General features: G+C 37.0%; 1 protein-coding gene across 1 annotated transcript in view; it reads left to right on the top strand.

Annotated features, from left to right (window-relative positions):
- LOC113684621 (protein ELYS) overlaps positions 1-23,189 on the top strand; it is a 52,408-nt gene extending 29,219 nt beyond the window's left edge. The window contains exons 21-46 of the mRNA XM_089180838.1: positions 749-866; positions 2,074-2,130; positions 2,449-2,505; positions 2,765-2,857; positions 5,348-5,438; positions 6,823-6,922; positions 7,547-7,574; positions 7,694-7,760; positions 8,725-8,774; positions 9,440-9,571; positions 10,378-10,513; positions 11,510-11,618; positions 11,846-11,929; positions 12,437-12,512; positions 13,170-13,228; positions 13,820-13,892; positions 14,042-14,110; positions 14,246-14,357; positions 16,937-16,991; positions 17,245-17,280; positions 17,882-18,045; positions 18,509-18,673; positions 19,178-19,274; positions 20,729-20,822; positions 21,497-22,062; positions 22,721-23,189. Of these exons, the coding sequence (XP_089036964.1) occupies positions 749-866; positions 2,074-2,130; positions 2,449-2,505; positions 2,765-2,857; positions 5,348-5,438; positions 6,823-6,922; positions 7,547-7,574; positions 7,694-7,760; positions 8,725-8,774; positions 9,440-9,571; positions 10,378-10,513; positions 11,510-11,618; positions 11,846-11,929; positions 12,437-12,512; positions 13,170-13,228; positions 13,820-13,892; positions 14,042-14,110; positions 14,246-14,357; positions 16,937-16,991; positions 17,245-17,280; positions 17,882-18,045; positions 18,509-18,673; positions 19,178-19,274; positions 20,729-20,822; positions 21,497-22,062; positions 22,721-22,928 (2,896 nt within the window). The 3' untranslated portion in view covers positions 22,929-23,189. The remainder of the gene's footprint in view (positions 1-748; positions 867-2,073; positions 2,131-2,448; positions 2,506-2,764; positions 2,858-5,347; positions 5,439-6,822; positions 6,923-7,546; positions 7,575-7,693; positions 7,761-8,724; positions 8,775-9,439; positions 9,572-10,377; positions 10,514-11,509; positions 11,619-11,845; positions 11,930-12,436; positions 12,513-13,169; positions 13,229-13,819; positions 13,893-14,041; positions 14,111-14,245; positions 14,358-16,936; positions 16,992-17,244; positions 17,281-17,881; positions 18,046-18,508; positions 18,674-19,177; positions 19,275-20,728; positions 20,823-21,496; positions 22,063-22,720) is intronic.
- The last annotated feature ends 1,719 nt before the right edge of the window (positions 23,190-24,908 follow it).

Raw genomic sequence — 24,908 nt, forward strand, 5'->3', positions numbered from 1 at the left:
TTCTCTTCACTTATCTGATTGATATTGTATTGATATTATTAGGAGAAATTCTGCCTTGGTCACTCATGGGAGTTTAAGGGTTAAACAATTATTCCACAAGCCAACATTGCATGTGAGATGATAATCATCTCATATCCGACAAGAAAAAATGGAATTATTCTTTTATTACAAACGCCCCAAAATAATAAAACCGTTACCATGATTGGTATAGTAGCTCATAACCTATGATGGCTTAGTCAACGAAATCTCTTGATTTGCATTATCCAATGATCCAGTTTTTAAAAATTGCAGCTTTACACAAGAAAACAATTAAAAAATAAAACAACAATATACTGGAGTATAAGTATTTGTAAATATAATTGTTTTTTTTAATAGAAATATTCCCTCAGGCAATAGCAAGGAGAAATTTTTTTCTCTGTGCTGTATTTTGACAAAGTGCTGACTACTGGCACTAGTGTTACGTGACAAAATATTTTTCTCGATTTGCAAAAATTTTCTGGATTTTTAAAAGATTTTTGGCATGGTAAACCATTTTTGATTTTCATGAAAGTTATTTGTGGATCTATGAATTAAACCAGGCTTTGAAATTTATTTCTTGATTTGACAAACTTTTTAAAAGCAATTTGTCTAAAAGATGTTGATTCTAAATATGTTTTCAGATTTGCAAAATATTTTTTAATTGTTCCTTTTCAGCTTCTATACCTCATTCTTGTTATTCTGTCAGAATAATTTTGCTATTATGTCATAGTCACCCTGGCTCAGTGGGCTTGATGGTAGACAAAGTCATTAACCAACTTGGCTGTCAAGGAGTGAGTCAGTGGATATCTAAGGGAGGTAGCCAGCAGTACCCACCTAGCAGTTTACATGTATGTTCCTATCATAGAAAGTGTACATATCTTTGTCTGAATTTGGGGCAAAATTTCTGTTTGCCGAGTGGCCTTTACAGAAGGCATTATTTTCTTTATCATGGGCACTTTTGGTAATCAATAGAGCATGATTGGTCATTAAAAGAGAAGTATGCTCCAGAAATTCTTCTGAGTAAGAAAGAGATCTTGGCAGTAACGAACACTACTCAAGCAGTACTGAAAACAAGGCCTGAAAAAAATTCAGGCCTGTATGAGATTTGAACCCATGACCTCTTCAATACCGATGCATTGCTCTACCAACTGAGCTAACAAGCCAAATGGGAGCTGGTCATTATGTTGGTTCATAATGACAAATTGCAAACCAACATAACGACCAGCTCCTAGGTGGCAGAGCACCCCACCAGTATTGCAGAAGTCATAAGTTCAAATCCTGTACAGGCCTTGATTTTTTTCAGGCCTTATTTTCAATGCTGCTTAAGTAGTGTTCATTACTTTGAATATTGCTTTCATATTCATTTCTTAATCTGTATACAAGTATATATATATATATAGGAAGTCTGCAAGTCGATTTTCGCGTGGAACAGTGCTCAATACATTGAAGCAGAGCAGAATAAATATTATGAGAGGAAAAAAGGACGCAAAAATGTTGCGTCCTTTTTTCCTCTCATAATATTTATATATATATATATATATATATATATATGTTTAAGTATAAACACTATTTATAAATGTCTGACATTGAAGGCATTTTGGGAAGAGGCACATACCTTTAACTCTAAATGTTCACCTTTCTGTGGCTAAAGCTTGATGTGATTTGGTGTCAAGAATTCTCCCATTTAAGATTTAATGATGTGTTTGCAGATGTCAGTTTTTTAGTTTGTAGGAACAATTGCCTTGAAACTTGAAACTTAAAATAAGTAAACATCTATTATGAGCCCTTATCATGGTGTTAAGCAACGAAATCTGTTTTAAACTTGTTATTCATTTGGGAAAACTACAGGGTACAAAGTTACACATACACCTGTTGCCTAATACTGTATTAGGCAGAGCAGCCAAAAAGTCACCAAAATATGGCTGAAAATTTCTGTGCAACAATGATAAGCCTGCTTTTACTGTTAAATGGGTCTTTTTACGTTCCTTAGTTTGATTTTTGTATTTATTTTCTTACCTGCAGTTATGTTAGAGTTTTGAAAAATTTTCTTTTTAGAGTGTGTGCAGTCTTTACCTTCTTGAAAAGGTGCATCCTAAATGGAAACATGCCATTGTATCCTTCATGTATAACTTGGAAATGACTTTCCTTAACTTAAATCACTTTTGGCTGTGGAAATGAATAAATCACTTGTTTATTTGATTCAGCCTCATTTTTTCTGTATTTGCAGCAGCACCTTGCTATTGTCAAGCAATTTCTCGCATATACTAAGACATTAAACACTCCTATTTGTGAGGAATCTTGGTTTATATAATAATGTTTTGATTATACTGTAAATGTTTTAGTTAATAAGTAGTTATTTTGGCTTCACTGTACATTTGTTACAACAGTTAATCTGTACATGAATGTATGTAATTCTTTAACTGCTTTTAGGTATTCTATCTGTTGCTTGACTTATGTTTTCTGGATACTGAACTGCAAAGTAACGAGGTACAATTTTCTTTTTTTTTTTGCATTTGAAGATTTTCTTTACCATAGAATTATACGTACACTGTATGCCCTTTGTTTGTAAATACTTGGATATACCTATTTTTGACATGGTTTGATGCTATTCTGGTTTACAGATTTAGTGAATGTAATCATAATTATTTGCAATGCCATGTCAGCACGATGAGGGTCCTTATAGAATGATAACAGTGATCGTATGTTATCAATAAAACATTTTTTTTCTTTTTTGTATGGGTATCAGGTGGCCACCAAATTTGCCAAAGCATTCAGCATGTCAGAGGATTTGATCAAACTCATTCAAGGATTTTGGCTTCTTGATCACCAAGACTTTGAGGTAAAGATTTATCTCGTTCTGCTTCTTTGCAGTGTACACATAAGTGTTGATTTTTAAATTTGACAATATCAATGAGAGATTGTCTGATCCACATGCAGTGGGTTGTCAGGCAAGTAAAAACTATTCTGGAAAGCACGATTTTTGTCATTGGAAAATCAATCTCAATTCAATTAAGAAGTTTATCAAGCCTAATGAAAATTCCTGGTGACCTTTTAAAAAATAATTAAATAATCATCTTCTTGGAAGTTTTGGAGCTGAGGAAAAAATCTGACATGACACTGTACAGTGGAACCCTGCCTTACGGCCAATTCAGCAATGCAGTCACCTTTTTATTACAGACACTTTTATGGCCCTGCAAAGTGGCCTGTACATTTTCGTGCTGAAAAAAATCTTGTTAATTCGGTCACCATTAACATGGCCAACGGCCACATTTTAAAATCCCAAACAGTACAGTTCTTTATAATTTCACCCTTTTGATACGCATACTAGTGTTAAATCTCGAAAACCAAACCAACCATGACATGTTGATTTTATCAAACTCCGTCATTTTTTACTCAAAAAGCCGGTTTTTTTAAAAAATAAGTATACAGAACTCCTCCCTTTTTCATCAAAACCCTGACAAAGGGAATGAATCTTGACACTAACATCCGCTAAGGTAACTTGCAAAGCAATTCAGAAATTTCACCCTGCCCTGGTGATACACAGCCACCCCATTAATAGGGTCAATTTGTTTTGGCCCATTGGTGATCATATCAACGAAGTTCCACTGTATATCTAAATTTAGTCTGCACTAAACAGCACGTAAACAGCAAAGCTTGTTGACAAATAAGTTTATTTGGGGAAGGCCTGTATGACATTACAATGTCAGCAAGAGCTTATGTGAACAAGTGTGTAAATTGTCGAGAGTGAACTTTGACAGTTCGTCCTAAAGAGGTACAACATGCTACCACAGCTACTAACATGATGTCCATGCAAAACTGGCTGTTATCTGCACAATCTTTCCATACGACTGCCAGCTAAGCTGAGAAATCCACTACTGTGAACTAAAATCTAAAACTATAACTACAAGTACAATCAATCATGCCAGGTAGGCATGATTGATTGAAAATGAAACAAACTTAACGTAAAACTATCAGTTAGGCTTGGAAGTCCATTACTTTGGACCAAAATCTCTCATATACTCACGTGTACTAATCACACATGCCATTAGAGTAACAAACTTACAATTCCAACAAACTTAGCATAAAACTGCCAGTTAGGCTGGGAAGTCCACTACTACCAAAATCCCAAATCTGTACACATGTACAAATCGTAAGGCCAGATAGGCTAATAAACTTGCAATCCAACAAGCTTTGCATAAGACTGCCAGTTAGGCTGAGAAGTCCACTACTTTGAACCAAAATCCCAAATATGTACACATGTACAAATCGTAAGGCCAGATAGGCTAACAAACTTACAATTCCAACAAGCTTTGCATAAGACTACCAGTTAGGCTGGGAAGTCCACTACTTTGAACCAAAATCCCAAATATGTACACATGTACAAATCGTACAGGCCAGATAGGCTAACAAACTTACAATCCAACAAGCTTTTCATAAGACTGCCAGTTAGGCTGAGAAGTACACTACAGAATTCTCATATGTTCAAATCATACATGCCAGTTGGGCTGATGAATCTTAGAATTGCGTAAACCTGGCGTACAAATGCTAGTTAGGATGGAGAGTCCTCTATTTGAACCAAAAAGTCCCCTCTTGTAAAGGTATACAAACGAAACATGCCAATTAGGCTTAAAAAAACTGCCCCCCAAAAAAAAAATAACAAGGCTACCAAGGAAATGCAAATAACATGATGTAAGGAGTCTATAGTTAAGAGCAATGGTACCAATCTACATGTCACCGAAGTAGAACTACTGAAAAGCACCTTATACGAAACAGCCTAAGTTAAAGACATGTATAGAAACAAAACAAAACAAAGAAACATTGGATACATCTAGTAGATGTAGCTGAGAAACCAGTAACAATGTTAAAGACATGTATAGAAACAAAACAAAACAAAGAAACATTGGATATATCTAGTAGATGTAGCTGAGAAACCAGTAACAATGTAAGAATGATTAGAACAGAGGCCAGAAAAAGCAGGAAATCTGTGTAGACCAGAGGCCTACGGAGGCTTGACAAGAACAAAACTAGCTGACTATAACATTAAAATTGAACTAAATGGAGCTCTGACTCCAAGGTTGATTAAGAGACCCAGACGACTATTACATGCTTACGCTTTCTTATATACCTTTAGTTTCCTACCTCGTGATGCACTGGCCTGGTACCCAGGCCGTGCTGTGTCTCGTGCTGACAAAATGTTTATTTCAGCCTTCTACCCAAGCTCATTCGTCAGAAATAGCATTTCCTTGGTGTTATGTACTGACCATATTGGGACATCCTTTAGCCTCTAACCAGAGCAACAACTTACCAAGTGCAATTATTGTAATTGTAGGCTGCAGTGACAACCTTACTTGATCCAGTAATAGTAACTGAACTTGGTCCCTGGCAGAGAAGTTTTATTATCAGGACTCTACTTGCACAAGGTAAAAAATTGCAATGCTGTGACAATTACAGGGCAACCGCAATAATGCATGTTAAGTTATCTGAGAAAGTGTCCTAAAGTACATGTAAAATTTCAAACTTAGGAGTTTTGTTTTTAGCCACATCTAATGAATTACCACGGACTATGCATGAGATATACATCCAGTACAGTTAGAAAATACATTATTTTATTCAATTGGATCTGCATGCTCAAAAACCTGAAATGAACAAAATTGTTTAATCACCCAAAATGTAATAATGGAAATGAATGAGGCAACTGAAACAAACTAAAGGCAAATTTGTGGAAACAAAAAAATGAGGCTACAAAACCACTTCCTCAGGTTTCAAGTTATCAAGTTTTATTTTCTTTTTTTGTTATTAATCATTGTTGTCCCCTGAATGAAGAGGCACTTTGTCTCAAACAAGAAAGCAACATGTAAGAGTTTTGTCAAAAAAACTCTCTGGCATTTCGGTTGACTTTGAGGTGGCCAGGTGGACAACACAGGACAATTCAAGTAAATTAAGTGCATGCTATTGTGAACTAAAAATTTTTTTTTCTACCGGACTGAAAAAGATTTAACCAGGCATATCATCAGATACACCCTTTGGAAGCTACGGTGTAATTTTACTCACTTCGTTTTGACTAGCGTGTCCTATCACTGTGCTTGTGCATTTGTGTCATTCTCTGTTTTTCTTTGGATGGTAATGGGGGGAACTCTTTGTAAATGCTTAATTATAGCGGAGCTCGCAGAGCGTAGCCCCTTAATTATACAAAATCAAGCCGAAAAAATTAGGATGTACGACCGTACGACCGTACAAGGTGCTACTTTAAACATGCGTGGTCAACTGTACCGCGTGCACGCCAACGCCACGGCTTTGTCCAGTAGTCCAGTGGTCAGTGTACTGGGCTCCGAGTCGGACGACCCGGGTTCTAGTCCTGGCCGGGGCAAGGCGTTGTGCCCTTGCGGGAAAAGAAATGCGAGGTCCGCTTTTAGGCTTGGCTAAATCTATATATTAAGCTTGGTCATAGATTAAAAGGAAACACGATGCATGACTATTTGACTGGGAGACAAAGGCCAAATCTGTGTTCTTAATTTTCTTCTTGTGGTGATGTGACTTTAAGACCTTTTCAATCACATGCCCCACAACTACAGTTGTTAATGAGAATTCATACGTTATCAAGGCACAGAGAGTAAATTTTTGGTAATGTACAGAATTATGCCAATTTTTTGGGGGAAAAAAGGATTTCTGTAAAACATTACATTACCAATTTGTGTTCTTACACATGTGTGCTTATTAATCTTTTACTGGAATGGTGTTTTGAGGAATTTTAAACAAGTTAATACATGTACTTTAATTTTAAAGTGTTTGTCATTTTATGTTCAGGGGAGCCTCAAAAAGCATTGCACTACATGAAGGTCACATTTCCCACTATTCAGGAGTTCAGTGACGTCATGTTATATATCACTGCATTATTGACCAATGGGTAAGATCTCCAGTTATTTTTTGGTACATTGATTTAATCTTCATGTAGAGTGAGAGAGGGTCTGAGTGGGAGACAGAATTGTGGCCTTTTTTTAAATTATATTAATATATATATTTAATTAATTAATGTATTGAATATTTAATTTTTACAATATATATTTATTATATGTGGCCTATGTTGCATATTTTTAATATGTTATCATATTTCTCAGATAGTATGTGCGCCATGTTTTGTCGATTTGGCAGGCCGTATTTGACCGCGCCTCTCACAAAATGCAAAAGTTTGTTTGAATTGTAGTCTTCTCTCTCTTGTTGAACCAGTGATATAATAAACATTTAAGTAACTGACTAACCTCGTTTTTTTCAGTCCTTACTGAAACATAAGGAACCTCGGGCCATAAATACGAACGGAAAAACCTTTCAAGTCCTCTTAAGAAGTTTCACACGGGGCTCGATATCATGAACAATTGACTCTCAACCAGATAAAAAAATCTGCGGGTGACATGCACTTTAAATTGACAGTAGTTTTGACAAAGGCAACTTATATATGAACCAAGTTGAGCCTAATGAACCTTATTCACAAAGCACAATGGGATGAGGTTGACGTCTTTTTTTCCTTTTTTAGAAAAGTAATAGAGGCATATCACTTTCAGGTAAGACTACATGTAACACTCATTTTGATCCTTGTATATGCTTTTTAAAAGAGCACATCATCTTGCAGAACAGAAATTTCCGTATTGTGTCCTTTAACATCTGGCTTGTTGATTTCCAGAAATGTCATCAAAATTCGAGAAGAGGCAAAGAGTTGCTCTATCATTTCTTCAGTAGCTGTCAGCAGAGTGAGTATACCAATTGTTTTCTTTTTGCCTCTGACATGAAGTAAATGATGGGATTATTAAGCAGCTGATGTGTGTTAGAACCATCCTCTGGAATGGTCAATTATTTAAATGTAAAATAGGCATAAATAAGTCAATACCTTGCCATGTCAGTAACTGTGCAAACAAAATAAATCTTATCAAGGACTATCAAAATCAAAAAAAGAAAATTTGGGATAGGCACACGACATTCCGCAATGAATAAGTTTAAAACCTGAAAATAGTGCCGATGTTACATTTTATGAAAGGGAAGGAAAATTAAGTTTCCCAGCCAATTAATTGTGTGTGTTGTCATCAGAAATAGGGTAAACTGCTCGTTTTTCTAAGCTATTTTAGGACATTTAATTTGTCATCATACCTTGTTTAGCTTTCCTTTGTAAATGTTCATGGGGACATATTGTCCACTACGTTTTATTGTTTGGTTTGGACCAAAGGCGTCACGATAAAATAAAGAGGACAAAGCCCTTCACTGGCAAATGAATTGCTACAAATATGGGAAATGTTGGTTTCTTGCGTGATCATTGCAGGAGCTTAGTTTTTTAACCCACGCGCGAACCCATGATGCGCAGCCCATGTGCACAGTGATAATAGCATGCACCGTCCTGAAATGAGAGGATTTCAAAATATTTTACGGAAAAGAAAATGTTTCCCCTTGTTAAACTGTTGTCCTTGTATGAAGATAATATTAGCTTAAAGACTATTGATGGAACCGATCAGAATTCTGATTGGTTCGTGGACTCCTAGTCTATCATCCCTAGTTCGCAATAAGAACTGTTTTTGTTTTTACCCCTTTGATCCGTCAAAAAGAGTTCCATCAGGTTTCCTTTTACAGTAATAGTTGACTTTGAAAAGGAAATAATTCCTGACAATTACAGTCATATCATTTAAGTGATTGTTATCTGCTTTTTTAAAATTTTTTTCTAAATAGCTCAAAACATGACCAGACTCCTACAGCTCCCTCTAGAGTTTACCGAGGAGGTTTGTTTATGGCTTGTACAATATTACACTGCTTAAACGATTGCAAGTTTATTGAGATTGTTCATGATAATAAGGAGTGGGAAATTCTCAGAGATTTGCCGGGAGTTTAGATGTACTCCCGAGATAAAAAATCTAACAACCTCCAAAGCCATAAATAATTAGTTAAAGCTCTGAAGAGGTCTCCATCATAGTAAACAGATTAAGAGAACATTTACCTGTGATTCGGACTGATGTCTCAGTTGAGCACCACCCCGACTTTGAATGGAAAGACTGAATGAAATTTTGGTGTTTTTTCCTTCGCAATTTTTTCTCTTTCCAACACCTACGGTAACCTTTTTGAAAAGGTATGCAATTTTGACTGAGTTCGTGAGGCATCATTCCAACCTGGATGAGACAGAGAAGAACTTGTATGACTCATGCCTGTGATAAATCAAGGGAAGCCACCTTGAATTGAGTGGAGAACATGTATTTTTGTCTTTGAGTCAAAATGGAGGAGGCACTCGCATTTTTCATTGTATGCTTAATGTTGCACTTCTTCCACCTTTAAACATTTTGAATGCTAAGTTTAAAAGGTTTTTGCTGTATACCTTGTATGAGTACAATGCCATCAATTTATTCAGGCTCATGCGTATGTACTATTGATGCGATAATTTTCGTTTTGTAAGGATTTCTTGGCAAATTTTCTTCAAGAAGAAACATTTCCACATTCCAAGGAACTGCTCGTGATGTACTACTTTCAAAAAGGACGTTATGTGGAAGGAATCAGGCTAAATGAACTCCTCAAAAAGGATAAATTGGTTTGTTATAGTAGGAGCTTTTTGTGTTGCGTTCTTGCATTTTAGAGGGATATTATTATATCTGTATTAAATTTAATTGTCTTGGAAGGGTTTTGGTTAGTTATCACATGATAATGGTAGCTGGTTTAGCGTTTATCTCACGATATAGTCAGTTCTTGTGTGGATTGCGACATCAACACAACCTTAGCTAGAAACGTGTCCGCAAAAATTTGCAACATATGCGCTGTTTTTAACTTGGGGACTACGCGTAGACCGCATTCGGGAGCCCATGCAATTATGGCCGGGTTTATTTCGGTGAGAGCGGAAAACCCATGAAGGAAAGAATCATTCAGTATACCATAGACGTCTTAGTCACTTGCATGCATACCAAGGGAACAGTTTATTGACCATGATTATCGCTAATACACATCGGTGGTAAAACAGGCCATTCTAAGAAGTCAGGGAATATAAATTCCAGAAGCAAGTTTGCTAACAATATAGAAACACAACAAACAACAGAAGAGCAGAGTGATGGCCAAACGCTAAAAGAACTGATCACTGAAATCCGCACAGTTTAATGCTTCCAATGGTGACATATGACAAGTCTACTTCATCACCCGAAGGAAACCACGCGGTCGAAACGTTGTGAAACAAACTGTAAATACCTAGCTATTTTTTTTTTTATCTTTAGATAATTCTTGGTTTCTTGTTTTGGTTTCTTGTTTTGCAAAATCTACAGCTTTGCTACTTAACCCTTGAATTGAATGTGGCTTTCAGTCATACTACATTTAGTACTGATCTACCTCTACTGATGTATTAATTTTTAGGTTGAGCAAGATGAGAGAGCTAAAGTGAGAAATGCCCTGGCTGACGCTTATTTGAGATGTTTACCAAGAGTACAACGCAAACTTATCTTTGGACCTGAAAAGACATTGTCTCAACAACATGTGACCTTGACTGAAAGTACGCACAGTATACATTTTGTCAAACGTTATGGAAAATTTTAATTTATTTCTCCTCATGACTTGCGCCGACTTATGACTTAATTGGATTGATAAGGTGCTAGATCCGTGTGGCCACTTGTGTTGTAGATTGCAACATTTAGACTGCATGCTGCCAGTTTTAATTTGGAGTGAGGTTGACTTGGTCACCTGTATTTGATTATCGCTTGGATTTTGGTGACAAGATCAGTTGTTTTTTGTTGTCAGTCACCTCTATTTCGGCAATTGGTTTCCTTGGCTGTCTGCCGTGAGAGACAACCTTCTCTTTACTGTATTTAGTGATTGTGGTCATCCATGCTTGTAAAATTTACATTCAGTAATTCCATCATCAAGTTGATGATGTTATTTGAGTCGCATCTATGACAGTACGTGCTCAACAGTAAATTACAGAGGGGCTGGCAGTATGCAGTTGAAAAATTGTGAGTGACACCACATCATTACACAAATCATCGTACTTTATTTTTGTTCTTCACTGAAACGGCATTGTGCAATCTTTCCGATTGATTAGTTTGTTTTCCTCGGCGGATTCATTGAATAGGGAGAGTCTTGTTAAAGGTTCGAGAAATAACTCAGATATGAGTGTGTCCTAGCTTGTGGATCGAAATAGGCAGGGCTATTACTGCAAAGAAACTAAACTTGTATAAAGTATTTTAAGGTATTTTAAGTTCATATTATCATTTTGTCAATGGTTAGAGAAAGAAGTTCACAAATGCAGCTCGCTTATTGCGATTGAAATGCGGTTTGTGTGGGTTTTGCATGGGCCTTATTATTACTCTTTCTCAAAATGGACGCACCTGTGATACATGAGCCCATGAGCAAGGTTATAATATGGCTAAAAAGTTATCTGCTCAAAATTACTCAGGCCAAAAAAAATTTTACGAAGAAGTCACATGCCTACACTGTAAGCAACAGTCACTTACAGGTGCTCATTCTACCGTAATTGTTTGGCCATTTGCAGTTCCACGACCCAAACCTCTGTCGACTGTTGTACACAAAGTAGACAAAGGCAATCCAATCTCTCGTGCTGTAATTTTGAGCTCAGCTATGAACAAACTGCAGGAATTAAGGTAACACTGATATTTATCATGTATGACGTTGAGCTAATATTTTTATGTTTTTTGACAATATTTTAATCTATTTTACACATGGAAGATAACATCAGAAAGAGTTTCAATAGCCTTACACTCACACAGGAAACTTCAATTTTTTGTGATTTGTGACACGGTTTTGCCCAAAGCGAATGACATCTGCCACATTGTTCTGTCATAGCAATGGTTAATCTAACTCTTTGCAGATCAGCAGAACAGCTTGCATTCCAGAAAGAAGCAGAACCTTTCATCTGTACTTCAGTGACTCCAAGAACAAAAAGCAGCTTCAGGTAACACCCAGATCGTGGTATATTAGACAATACCCTGTCGGCTGTTTAGAAAAGCACTGAACAAGACTGAGCTTTACGTTTACCAGGACAATAAAATAAGCAAGGGTCTTAAGTCTAGTCTATCCAATAGGAGGGTGCTAAAATTATGTCAGAGAGAACTTCTGAATAATGATGGAACTACTTCACAGTGTTCAAAACTAAAAATTTAATTTTTGTGTCTAAAAAGTATGTAGGTATACAGGTTTGAATAAACGTGTCCATCTTTAGGATGTTTGCTTTGTTGTTCTGTTGTCTTAAAATGCTGATTTTCTCGATATTCTAGCGTCCAAAACAAAGTCTGTTGCTCACAGGTGTAAATCTCAAAAACTAGCATTATAACGTTATGTTTCTTTCAGTGTTGAAGCATCATGAGGGATGGCTAGCAAGGGACTTCTTAGTAGTTATTCATAATTGAATTTCACTTTCTCTTTGTAAAAGGTTGTTAAGAATAAGCATGTCTTTTCCTAGTGATTCAAATAAGGTGGGGGTTCTTTACGCGTCAGAAAATAAACAACCTATGGAGGATACATTGGCTAGTAACAAGGTAATTCCCAAACTTAAATGTATGGGCAAACTAGCTGGACTGAAGCATTTTTTGAAGGAGTAACTACAATACAAAATTCAAATTCATCGCTGTGGTGTCTAACAGACCAATAGAGGATTCAATATTTTTCATGTCTTATTGAACATGATTGATCTTGCGATATACTGCAAAGGAACGGTTCTTTAGGCTCATAGTAGCCCAAATACATTTGTTCAGGGACATTAAAGAATTACCAAAATTTGACCCTCTCTGAAACCTGAAGAAGAGAGTTCCAAAACAATGTGTTCAGTCATCAAAACAGATCTCTTGAACAAAATGTCGACTGTTCAATAATTGCATCAGTAGCATAAATTCATTCTTTGAGGTTGAAATTACCTCACTATTTCAGGTGGACTACCATGTACTTTCAATGAGAGATAACCCATACCTTTCTCGATTACTCTTCTTCATCTTTGTTGCAGTTGTAATGGTTGGTAATAATAAGTGAGAGGGATTCTCGGGGTTTACCTTCAGCAACTCTCTTATTTGGTAATTTTTAATGCTGTTCACGCCTTGCAAATAATGGATTTTCCTTGACTGACTTGTCAACAATTTCTCTCAAGTAGCCATCACCATAACTTAATCATCTTTAATTCCATCTATCTACTTGTTTCTTAGTCTGAGAATGGACACTATTTAAAACAAGTATCCTCACCAACATTTCTGGATAAGAGAAGGTATGATATATACTCCTTTACCGAGGAATTTGGCTTTTCTGTTTGTTTGTTGGTTTCATTGGTTTTTGTTTTTTCTACTTTGTTTTGTTTGCTTCTCTGGTTTGTCCTGTTTCTAAAGGACTAAATAAGTCGAATCAGGGAATTAGTTCCAACTGCGTTGGGAACATGATGACAATTCATTTTATAAACTTCTAAAATAGTTAGTCTTCTCTCTTTTTGAATGATAACATTTCATTTATCTAGATCTTTCACCAGATTCGGAAATAAGAAAGAAAAGTATTAATATAAATTACCCCAACTACTAGAAAAGATTATGCGAAAGAACACAAAAAGGACAGGTGTAGTGTAGAGTGTAGGTGCTAAATTTCTTTAGCTTTGAACTGGTATTGGCCTATGGACGAGAGGCTAGAGGAATTTCTCTCTCTCAAAGAAAATGAGACCATATCTGAAAGAACGCTGGCAAATCCTGAATGCAAGTTTTTTGAAACCTAATCATTCCGGCCATCCCAATTGTAAACTAATTTCAGTACAATTTTTGTTTCCCCTAGTAATGTTCTCAAGACGTTTGTTTTGTTTAATTTCTTTTTTAAGTCGGCGGCAGTTTTTCTCTGGTGCTGAAGCTCTTTCGTTGTTGGCCACTCCTCCAGTCGTGAAATTAAACCCAGTGAGATATATACTTTTTTTAATGAATTTGAATTTGTCATGTTTACTTAATGTATTTCTCGTTTGAATTTTTAAACATGTTCTGCTGTACTCTGAGTAATTTTGTGAAATGAGTTAATGCACGTGTAAGCTCTTGTCTCACTTTGCCAGACGTCTGCAAGATCATCTTTGGGAAAACCGGAAGGAGTTAGTATTGCTACCCCACAGTCTATTTTAAAGGTAATAACTGCGGTTAGAGAACGTTAGTAAAGTAACAGAATCAAATATTGTTTTGCAAAGCTGGCACTGTTTTCTCCCGTTACTTGTAAGCTTCTAAAGTAACTTTCTTCTGAAAACTATTTTTTGTTCATGTAGATAACAAGAGTATTGCGTCGCCCCTCCCCTCAACCCTCCCCCACATCCTCTCCTCCAACAACCAGGCGTGGCTCCTCTGATCCACTGCTATCAAAGTCTGTCGAAACTCAAGGTTGGTCCCATTTTGTATCATTTACTGGTCTGTTTATATGCACTTCCAGGGATCTGCTTATCTATGTATTCTCGGCTAGTCACTTCTTAAAGCAGTTATTAATATATATTCTAGCAAACTTGTTATATTCGTTTCAGCTGTTATAGATATAAATGTTTAAATGTGGTCCGATAGTCCGGATAAGAGTAGTTCTGGAAAGGATTGTTGTCGGTGACAGACCGATTTTGCGACAACCTCACCAGGAGTTTTCAGTAGAGTCAGGGGGGGTCTTTTCAGTCGATTGTTTAACCTGGTTTAAGGAAACTGGTCGGTCAGTTTTGCTATGATGGTATTAGATGTCTGAAGGATAAACCAAACGTAACCTTAAGAAGCAGCGTAGAGTGCATCTCTCACAAGTTATGCGAATACATGTCATGCAAGTTTCGAATTACACTCGCACAACTCCCGTAACAAGTGCGCCATGATCCGTCCGGGAACAACATGAATAACGGCTTATTCGGAGTGATGTCTCCCTGTTTTATTTGTTATCTAAATTTTACTTGTACTTCTGAAAAGCGTACTTACTTTCACATGAAACCAACGGTATAAGTGACCAAACAAATTAAGTATTGTATCCCACCTACCATCTTGATCCTTAGGTGGCTATCAAAAGGGTGCATGGTGTTCAGTGCAATTATTCAGTTCGCTTGTCTTCAATCGCAATCATTGAATACAACTACCAGGAAAAACGATGGACTGGTAGACAGTTCAAAACATACAAATTTATCCTTCACTAGTTTGTATTGAAATGCATGAAGTTGTAATGAAACGGCTTTCTAAGTGTATCAAGTTGGCTTTGTTAATGTATTAAATCAATTTCAGTTTGTATCTTTTCCACTTGTATAAAAAAAAAGTGTTATTGAAACAACCGCTGTCTGACCTAAATATGTCGTTGCCAGTAGTTGTATACATCTTGTGACAGAAGGTTCCATTCAAACTAGTTGTTCAAAGTCAGTTAGCGAAAAGGATTGGGCTGAAGGTTGAACATTGAGCAAATTACTAAGTTAGTCGATATATGTGATCCGTTTGTCTGATGACGTTCACCATTTCCTCATTGGACAATCGCCGTGGATGTTTAATAAATACATGACACAATCCACATTAGTTCAAATTATCCGTTTGTTACTGAAGTGATGCCTGTGCATGTGGTGTTATGGTAGACAGGGTATACTGCACCGCTTTTCTTCACTTTGGTCGAATATTTAGTGTGTTTTTTCCTTAGTGTTAGTTGTATGTCGCCAAAAATAAATAGATAGAAGAAAGTGCTCTGTGAGCAAACTCGTGAATTGACACATGATTTTTTAGATTGTGTTTAATGTTATCTGGTTTAGGGATTTTGTGGTTGATTGTCATATCTAGAGTACGAGCAGTAGTTCAGTGTTCGCTAATGTAGCAAAGAAACAAAGTAACGTTGGGATACGAAAGCATTACAATTGAAATGATCATGCTATTACATTTGACAAGGTGGATGATGTCATGTGTTTTAAACGTCTATCATTTTTGTTTCTGGTTCAAAAGAAAAGGTTGGAAGTAAATGTGGGTGAAAAGTGAAATTTACTGTCTTTCGTTGTAAATATTAGAAAATCAAGGCAATACTGTCTTAATAAAAACATTAACGATTCCCTCTTTATCAAATGAGACAAACGGGAACGAGTTTTGAGTGATATAAATAAGCCAAGCCTGCCACCGTCATTTTGGATCTCCGCCTGGGTAGATTTAAGTCACGTGCTAGGCAACGTATAATCAATAACAAGATAGAATTTCATTTCAGGCCTATTTATCAATTTTGTGGTGTGTAACTTTCGCATTTTAGTACGTTGTATGTATGTTGAATCTTCAAATTGTCTTGAAACTTAAAAGAAAATTGTTCTTTAAAAATTCACTGAAAATCGGTAGCTAAAATTGTTTGTTTAGGTGTTATTTGATTTTCGTGTTAACTTGTTATTTCGTCAGTCGCCGGCATCTTTTGTTGCTTCACACAGGAAAAACACACGCGACGAAACGTAATGATCAATTTTGTCCTCAATCTCACGCTATAACAGAAAAAGCTTTTGAACATCTGTAAACTCCGAGCGCTTAGCAGTAAGTGATATTTTCAATTAGTGAATCTTCGGATTGTTTTCAAGTTCAAGGATTATAAATTACAATTTTATGAAAAACGAAGGTTGTTCTGTTATTTCAATGTGAATCCTTACATGCCTGCCAGTCGCTGGCGCCGCTTGTTGAAACTAAAACGCAAAAAAAAAACTCTTTTAAGATTATCATTGGCTTCTTTTTCACCCCACCACTATTCTTAGCAAGAAAGGTCGCCATTTCGTCTGTTTATTGCTCGCCAAAAACTATAAAATGCACTCAAAAGCCTAAAATCTAAAAAAAGTTTACAGGAATCGACCAATCGAGCGAGCGAGCGAGCGAGCGAGCGAATTCCATTCCCCACATCGTATCTATAACTCGCTCTTGCGCATGCGCGCAATTCACGAGTTAAAAACGGTAAAGGAGCCGAAATGGAATGAAAATAACTAAGTAATTCTTTATTCTAGCTATTGACGGTGTCATTCAGAATGACGATTTAACAACTCCAAACAGACGTATAAGGTTGGTAAAATACTGATTCAATAATTTTGTCTTGGCGGTCTTACCCAGAGGCCATTAAGATTAACAGCTTGGGATAATAAGTAGTCAAAACCTTTACCTCTTATCTTTTCTTTAGTCATCAGCTGTAGCTACTCTTTGATTTTAGAAACATGTTTACCCGGAAACCGTGCAAAAAGTCTTTGATTTCCTCTGTTCAGTGAGTTACATAAGATAATCGTAGTCTTTGGCCAATAATCTCCGCTGTTTTCCTCAGATTTGCCAGTGAAAATGCTTCATCTCCTTCCACAAGGTACAAACATGCACGTGTATATGAACATAAATGTAATGATAAACAGGTTTTTATCTACCAAACGATAGTCTCAATAATACGGGCTTATGTAAAATTATTTGCATAGACACATGATAACAGAACTGTTATTGTTAACAATATACACATGATATAAACTAATAGGATTATGCTTCACCAGATTTTGTGAAAGAGACTCCTCATCTTGTTATTTTCTATAGAAATCATGGATTTGGATCATTTCATTAATTCATTCATCCTAGCTGAACTAAGCTATGGTAAACAGGTGCATTACGCATCTCCGCTGGACTGCTTTCATTGATTACAGGATGTCGTCAAAGGAGCGGAATAACGTGATGAGTAACAAACCTACCAATCTGGACCAGCAATTTTAGCGGCGTTGTCCTTTAGGGGAGGGGCGGGGGGTAAACCAGAAGATATTTTAGGTTCTCTTTTTTTCATCATATCAAATTATTTTTTTCTTGTCTGAAGTGCCCATTATCTTTTGAGAAAATATCACATTCTAATGTAAACAACATTTGAAGTCAGCTGCCATTGTAAAATAATGTTTATAGTTAACTACCTCCCTCTTTTGTTTTTTCAGTCCTGTGAAGCATGTTTCAACATCTTTTCCCTCAAACAAAGAAACCGTAGACTCGTCTCAAAGTAATGTCATTGGCATGACACATGATGAGGATATTGCTGTGGATGATTTGTCCCAGAACTTTACACCACTCCAGCCATCTGACCCACAGTCAAAAACACAAGGTATCGCCAACATGAAGGTCAACCTGTTCTTATAATTAATGTCACACTATCAAATACTAAGTCGCAGACACTTAGGACGGTCCTTGCCATTTAGCCTCTTTTAACTTCCAAAATCGTTCAAGTACATCATGCATCATACATCACACACCATATGCTGCTTAAGTTCTTAAATACAAGTAACATAGTAAGATGTTATATATTTTTCCTTAGCTTGATATTCTTGCCCTTATGTGTCAAGTTGGTATCAAATTCATGTCACACTGAATTAAATGTAATTTTTCTCGGTTGGGTTCTTCAAATCAGTCACCTGATGCCTATTGGACGAATTTGCACCATTTGAATCATTTATGCTATCAGATCCCGCTTTAAATCCAAGCTGCGCTTGGCGTTGCCATGATGCAGGCAATTTATTGTATTAATTAGAGCTGTTTACCTTACCTCAGTATCTCAATTAAATCCGTAGACGAAGTAGAAATAGAAATTGAGGGAAACGAAGCACAAGGAGAAGCTGAGCTTCAGATAACTGCGGCTGTAATGGAATTCACTGGAGACAGTGACACTGAGGAAACAGAAACTCATGACGAGGACTATAGCAGTTACGAGCTGGATGACAGTGATGCAGTACTTGGTAAACAAACTTTGTTATAAAGTTGGGAAGAGAGAATTACAGCTCTTTCTCCAAGACGATAACCGACACAACGTTTCACTTAGTTTACCACACTCATATTTCGGCCCTTTTCCTTTTTACCTACTTTCGTCTTTTTCATAAATTGCCCAGCAAAGAGCAGCTTAAGTTTCATTTTATTCTACCAAACTCTTCATGTGAAGTATTAAGCAAATATTGAAGGAGAGAGGTTACTTTGTAAGTTCTAATCGAAGATTAACCTCTGAACAATTTAACGACGTCAAATCATTTTCTATTACATGAGTTACTGCGGTTGATGCTAACTTCTGACCTTGTTATTGACTCACGCATATTGGCATTGCACCTCATCTTCAGGGTTTGCCCAGATCCTGTGTCAAATTTAAAATCCTTATTAGCGTACTCCAAATGAGGGGCAACACCTCCCTATACTTTTTCCTCCTCCCAGCCCATGATAAATCGAACATTGAATTCTTCTTTAACATGCAGAGAGTGAAAGTGGAAGTGCAGAGCGTGGTTCTTCTGCAGTCCACTATGCGAAAGTAACATCTGTTACGGTGAAGGAAACAGCAGATTCTCCTCCCCTGTAAGTTAAGATTTATAAAGATTTTTTTGTCAGTATTGATCAAAATTTTACGCATTGTATTTTTGTTATATATATGTAGGTTAAGTTTCTATTTTAATTATAATGGACTATTTTCACCGCCAATAACTGACACAATAAGGTGATGTTTCCCGTAGACTTTTGTAGGATTTTGTGTTAGGAGAAAGTATATTCTTAATGATAAGCATGCGACTGCCTTTTTGCTTGGCCGTGATTGCTGTTTTTATAGTTTGCATGATTGCGAAACTTTTTCACGAGACTTAACTTGGATGCTTTTGTGTTGGCTAATTTCAAGAAGTGCAGCTGACGTGTTTTCTTCTTCATACCTGTTAAGACAGTTAACACTTAAATTAAATATTTTCCTAAACCTCAAGTTTGCTAAATGTCAAAGTCAACACACTCAGTCTATCAAACACTTGGATAAATAGAGAATAATACATGGGTGCACGTAGATATGGGATTTTCTCTTCGAGTGTTCAACTTGATAGCTCACGAGTGAGCGCAGCGAACGAGTGAGATGTCAAGTTGAACACGAGATGAATAATTTCGTATATAAATTTTGTTTATCATATAAACACAATAGCCTCTTAGTGACAAGAAAAGCCGAGTTCATTAATAAATAAAAATAAATTGCAGAATCGACAATCGTACATTCCGTTGGCGCTAAGGCTCGTGATGGAAAAATGCTTTGAAACACGATAACAAAAACAACAATGGGCGGGTTACGGGTTTTCTCAGGGCTGGAAATCCTTGTATAACACCGTAGTTTATATAATAAATAGTATTATATGACCTATGTGGCCAAGCTTGCGTTGGAAAACTGGCATCACTTTTTACTTATGAACATTGGGCAATATTCTCTTAAGCAATTAGTTTGTTTTTATATTTATTTCAAGTGGGCTGACATAGGATTTGATTGGGTCAATCGGTCACATAGCACCAGAATGTTTTGTTTTCATGTTTTTTTTCGCATTGATCGCATACACAATCTTTATTTGTTTGAGGCGTTCATTTGCTCATTTAATTCTAGGGTTAGGTAGGGGGTAGGGTTAGGATTCCGGTGGAAATTCCAAAGATTCTAGAATCTTTGTCAAAAAATCTATCCAAAACTTAGCAAAGCGCCTCCTTTGAAGGTGTTATTTCCTTAACCAGATAGCCTTGGCTCCGCTAAAATGTTGTGACTGTTCAGCTCTTTTAAAAAGGCTGCTCGAGCAGTCTTGATCTTAGTTCAGTTTGTTTGTAGTTATAGCTTACTTAAACGATATAATCTAGGGATATCTATTAATCAGGTCGTTCATATTCCTGATGCAGTAAATTTAGCGTTAAGGAAAGAAACATTCATGCTATATGCTTTTGTCGCACAAAAGAACTACCCTTGAGCAAGATATTGAAACGAGTATCTTATCTGTTTTTTTGTTTTGTTTCCATATCGTTAGACTTGGTTCTGACAATGACCGGCACTCTCCTCCAAAAAAAATGGTAAGTTTCAGATTTCAAGATACTTACAGTCTGAAACACTTCCTTACTTTGTTGATATAAAAGTGAAATGTGATCATCGCAGTAAATTTTCCAATTTAAGCAATTGGAAAGAAGAAGCCTGAAAAAAAAAAAAATCAGGGCTTCAACGGGATTCGAACCCGTGACCTCCGCGATACCGGTGCGATGCTCTACCAACTGAGCTATGAAGCCACACATTGGGAGCGAGGCAGCATAGTAGACATGCGTCAGGTGTTGTTTTATGTGTCGCATTACTTGAGTCACAATAGTCACAAACAATCACAAACTCAAACACTATTTTTCTGCATGTGGCTTTGTGGTGTTCCTTCTCTCAATTAGATCAATTGCTTTTTTGGCCTTAATAAGAGCAATTAGGAGTTATGTATGAAGTTATGTTTCTGTGTAGAGGTTTTGAATAAACTCCATCAAACTAATTAACTTTTAAACATGGCGCAACTTAATGAATGCGTGACAAGTGAAAGATGGTACTGAAGTTGTAAAGTTACTGAAGTTCGCACCAAAACACAAAGCTGTGGTTGGACAATCAGGCCAAGAACAACACTAGCAGAAAAGTACATCCGCTGCGGCTCTTCAAGAAGGGAAGAGTTTAACTAAAAAGTTTAAAGAAATATTCACCCAACCTCACTGAGCACAATTTATGTGAATATTGCCTTATCTTATCCAGCGCTTTCCGTCAAGGATAATAGCTCAAAATCAAAATTCCATTTGAGACGGCTTTTCACGACCTCTTAGAGATGTTATTGTCACATGTCCTGCGTGTCACTGATTTATGCACACCGTACTTTGGTGCCAATTCTAGTCTCTACGAAAACAGACAAATGATATCAAGGAATTTTTTTAAAGGTTGTCACTCTATTTTTGTATCATTGCAGACACTAACTCCTTCAGAGACCCATGTTACACCCGTGAGTCCCATACAAGAAATACAGGGCAACCGTACAGTGCCCTCCACCAGTTCCAACTCATCACCACAGCCACCTGAAGCCCTAGAGGAACAGTTACTTTTTACTTCGCACCAAGAAGAAACAGCAATGTACCAAACACCAGTGGAAGCTAGTGAATTATCATACACTTTTTCTCCTCCTGCTCTTATTCAAACATTGGGAACACAAGGAGAATCAGATGCCACGTTAGCTCAGACACCTGCAAAACCCTCACTGGAGTACATATTTTCACCACCACTGACACGCTCTATGGCGAAACGCAGGTCTTTTGGAATGAACCCGTCAGACTTATCTGACTTATCTGGAGGGTGAGTTTTATCGTGCTGTTTTGTTGTCTTTGAAAAATTTGTTCGTGCTTATTAACACCAAATTGCACTCGAAATCATGTTGTTACCAATACAACACGTACTGCTAATTTTATCATTGGAGTTTTTCTTCAATATTACCTGTTATGCACCCTGTCTGAAAAATTAATAGTTAATATATAGAGGTGAAGATGATGAAACAGTGATATAGTTTCCTTGAACAAATTGGCAATCGAAAACCTTTCAATACCTTGTCAGAGAGGGGTCCTGCTCTGTTTAGTTGGTCTGACTATTTGTAGGCTAATTGCGGGTGGTAGTGATGAACAATTGAAGCCAAATTTTAGGAACAAAGTTCAAAAACATACAAGCGCTTATGTGTAGTTGCTTCTCAGTCGCTGAACGTACTCCGCTTCGTAAAAAGTTAGATCTTGATGTACTCATTGTCGTTTAAGACATGGTGGTCACTAAACTAGCTGATAAGATACAGGTACATAAAGCTAAAGTTAAGGTTGTGTTAAGGACACCACATCGATGTTATGTTTTTGGCATGGGGGGAATGGAACATACCATCATCGAGAAACAAAATAGAAAGTTATATTAACAATAATTCATTGAGCAGTGGCTTGTTTTAAGCTTCCCTAACATTTTTCTCTATTTGCAGAAGAGAAGTGTCTGGACAATATACACCTTACCAGTCTCCATCCAATAGTCCGATCTCTTTTGTCTCACCCGTAACCCAGCCAAGTTCTTTGCCACGCAGCTCTCGCAAAAAAATTGTACGTTTGCCAATGCATTCCATGACTCTGCGATCAAGAAAGTGTCCCGGAAGACCAACACGAGCTGCAAAACTACCTCACACTAATTTGTAATTGGCTCATGCAGTGCTGATGATAGAAAGTACATTTTAGGAGACACTTTTCGTGTTCCAGCTCCCATTTGCAAGTCAATACTGTAGAGTGCATTAACTAACCTACCCCGTTATGACTTTGTTGAGAGTTTTTGTTTGTCAATGCAAAGATGTGTTTGACGTTTTAGTAGAGTAATATGATATTTTGCAATAAATATACCGTATTTGAAAATAATTAGCGTTAGTTTTTGATTAATGATAATAAAAATATTAATTTATTAAATAGAGAAGCCTTGACTATGCTCTGCTCTGTTCTGTTGTAACGCACGAAGGAAGCGGCCGGAGCACGAAAGAAGTGTAGGGAGGAACACGAGACGTAGTCGGGTGTTTTTCCCCACCTCTTCAGGGCTTCTTGCGTGCTTTACAACAGAACAGAGCTTCTCTATTTGTTTATAATGAAGCATCCATTAAATTCCCCACTTATCACTTTCAATTTTCCAAAAAAATTTTTGTTTACGAAGCGAACAACAGTGTCGTCAGCATGCTCGATACTCTCATAAAGCACGGCACAATTAGCCAATCAGAATCCTTGTTAGAATGGTTCGAATAATCTGATTTATTGACAACAATAATGTCAAACCACCAAAGTTCATAATCTACAATAGTTCACAAGCTGAAATAGTTCAGCAGGTCAGATTTAACACAGTTGCCTGAAGTCTTAATAAATAGACTCTGAAATAGTTTACGAAGCGAACAACAGTGTCGTCAGCATGCTCTATACTCATAAAGCACGGCACAATTAGCTAATCAGAATCCTTGTTAGAATGGTTCAAACAATCTGATTTATTGACAACAATAATGTCAAACCACCATAGTTTACAATCTGCAATAGTTCACAAGCTGAAATAGTTTAGCAGGTCAGATTTAACTCTGTTGCCTGAAGTCTTAGTAAATAGACTCTGAAAGTGCAATGTTCAGTGAAATTCGGCCGAAATGTGGCTCATGTAAACAGTCAAGTTTTTCAACATTACAATGAGAAAAAGAAAAAACTGCTCAAGGCGTGTGTTTAATGAATAAACGACAGAAAACGAAGATTGCTCGGGATGACGGCACCGTAGAACTCAGCTGCTGTGACTGATGTGGCCTTCCCACTCAATGCATCTGAAAGGATATAAAGGCAAGTTCTTAGTTGTTCACGAGAAGGGTGGCTGATGTAATTTCTGAGGCTTGCTTCGCTGCGATGACCGAAGATCACCAGGATGAGCTAGCCGCGATGGACCTTAGCATGATTTGTATGAATTCTTAACAGTTCTGCCAGGTTTGTGACATTTCTCATTATTCCTGTTTTGTACTGTTTTGTTTTTGAACAAGAAACTATATATACTTTACAAGTGTTAGCAGTGTTTGATTCTTATTACCGTACGTAAGCTTACAATCTAACTAAGCGGGAAAACTTTCATAACTCGGACTATTCATTTTCTTTTCTCTTGAAGGATTTTCGTCTCTGCCCACGTTAGAACATCAATCACGGCGTTTGGCATGTTCACAAACCTTAATTTGGTTGTCCTATTCCACTTGCAAGCTCGCTTGTTTCGAAATTTCACTAACGGGAAAAAGCTGGGAGAGTTTCGGAAATTGGTCCGACATAGAAAAACATTGGTAGATGGCGTGACAGCTTCAGTTCAGTTCCGTGTTTTGTACTGTGGTAGAGCACGCTCCCTCACTCAAAGACAACGCGCATTGTATCCGAACTTTATTATAAATTTTCTTTATGAACCACTCCTCCAATGGGCCGGGCTTTTCAAGGCCAATACGAACATTCTAGAAACAAAGATTAAAAAAAAAAACAACAACAACAGCACAACAGGCCGGTTATTTACATGAGGTCTAAACCAAACCTGGGTCATATGCATTCAGTTGGCCTCAGGTTTTCCCGTGAGAGGGTGGATTTAATCATATAAATATCCTTTAAGCTTTAGGACGCGGTTTTTTTAAACAATAG

Source organism: Pocillopora damicornis, chromosome 8 (genome assembly GCF_964200805.1).
Source record: "Pocillopora damicornis chromosome 8, jaPocDami1.2, whole genome shotgun sequence".
Taxonomy (NCBI): Eukaryota; Metazoa; Cnidaria; class Anthozoa; order Scleractinia; family Pocilloporidae; genus Pocillopora; species Pocillopora damicornis.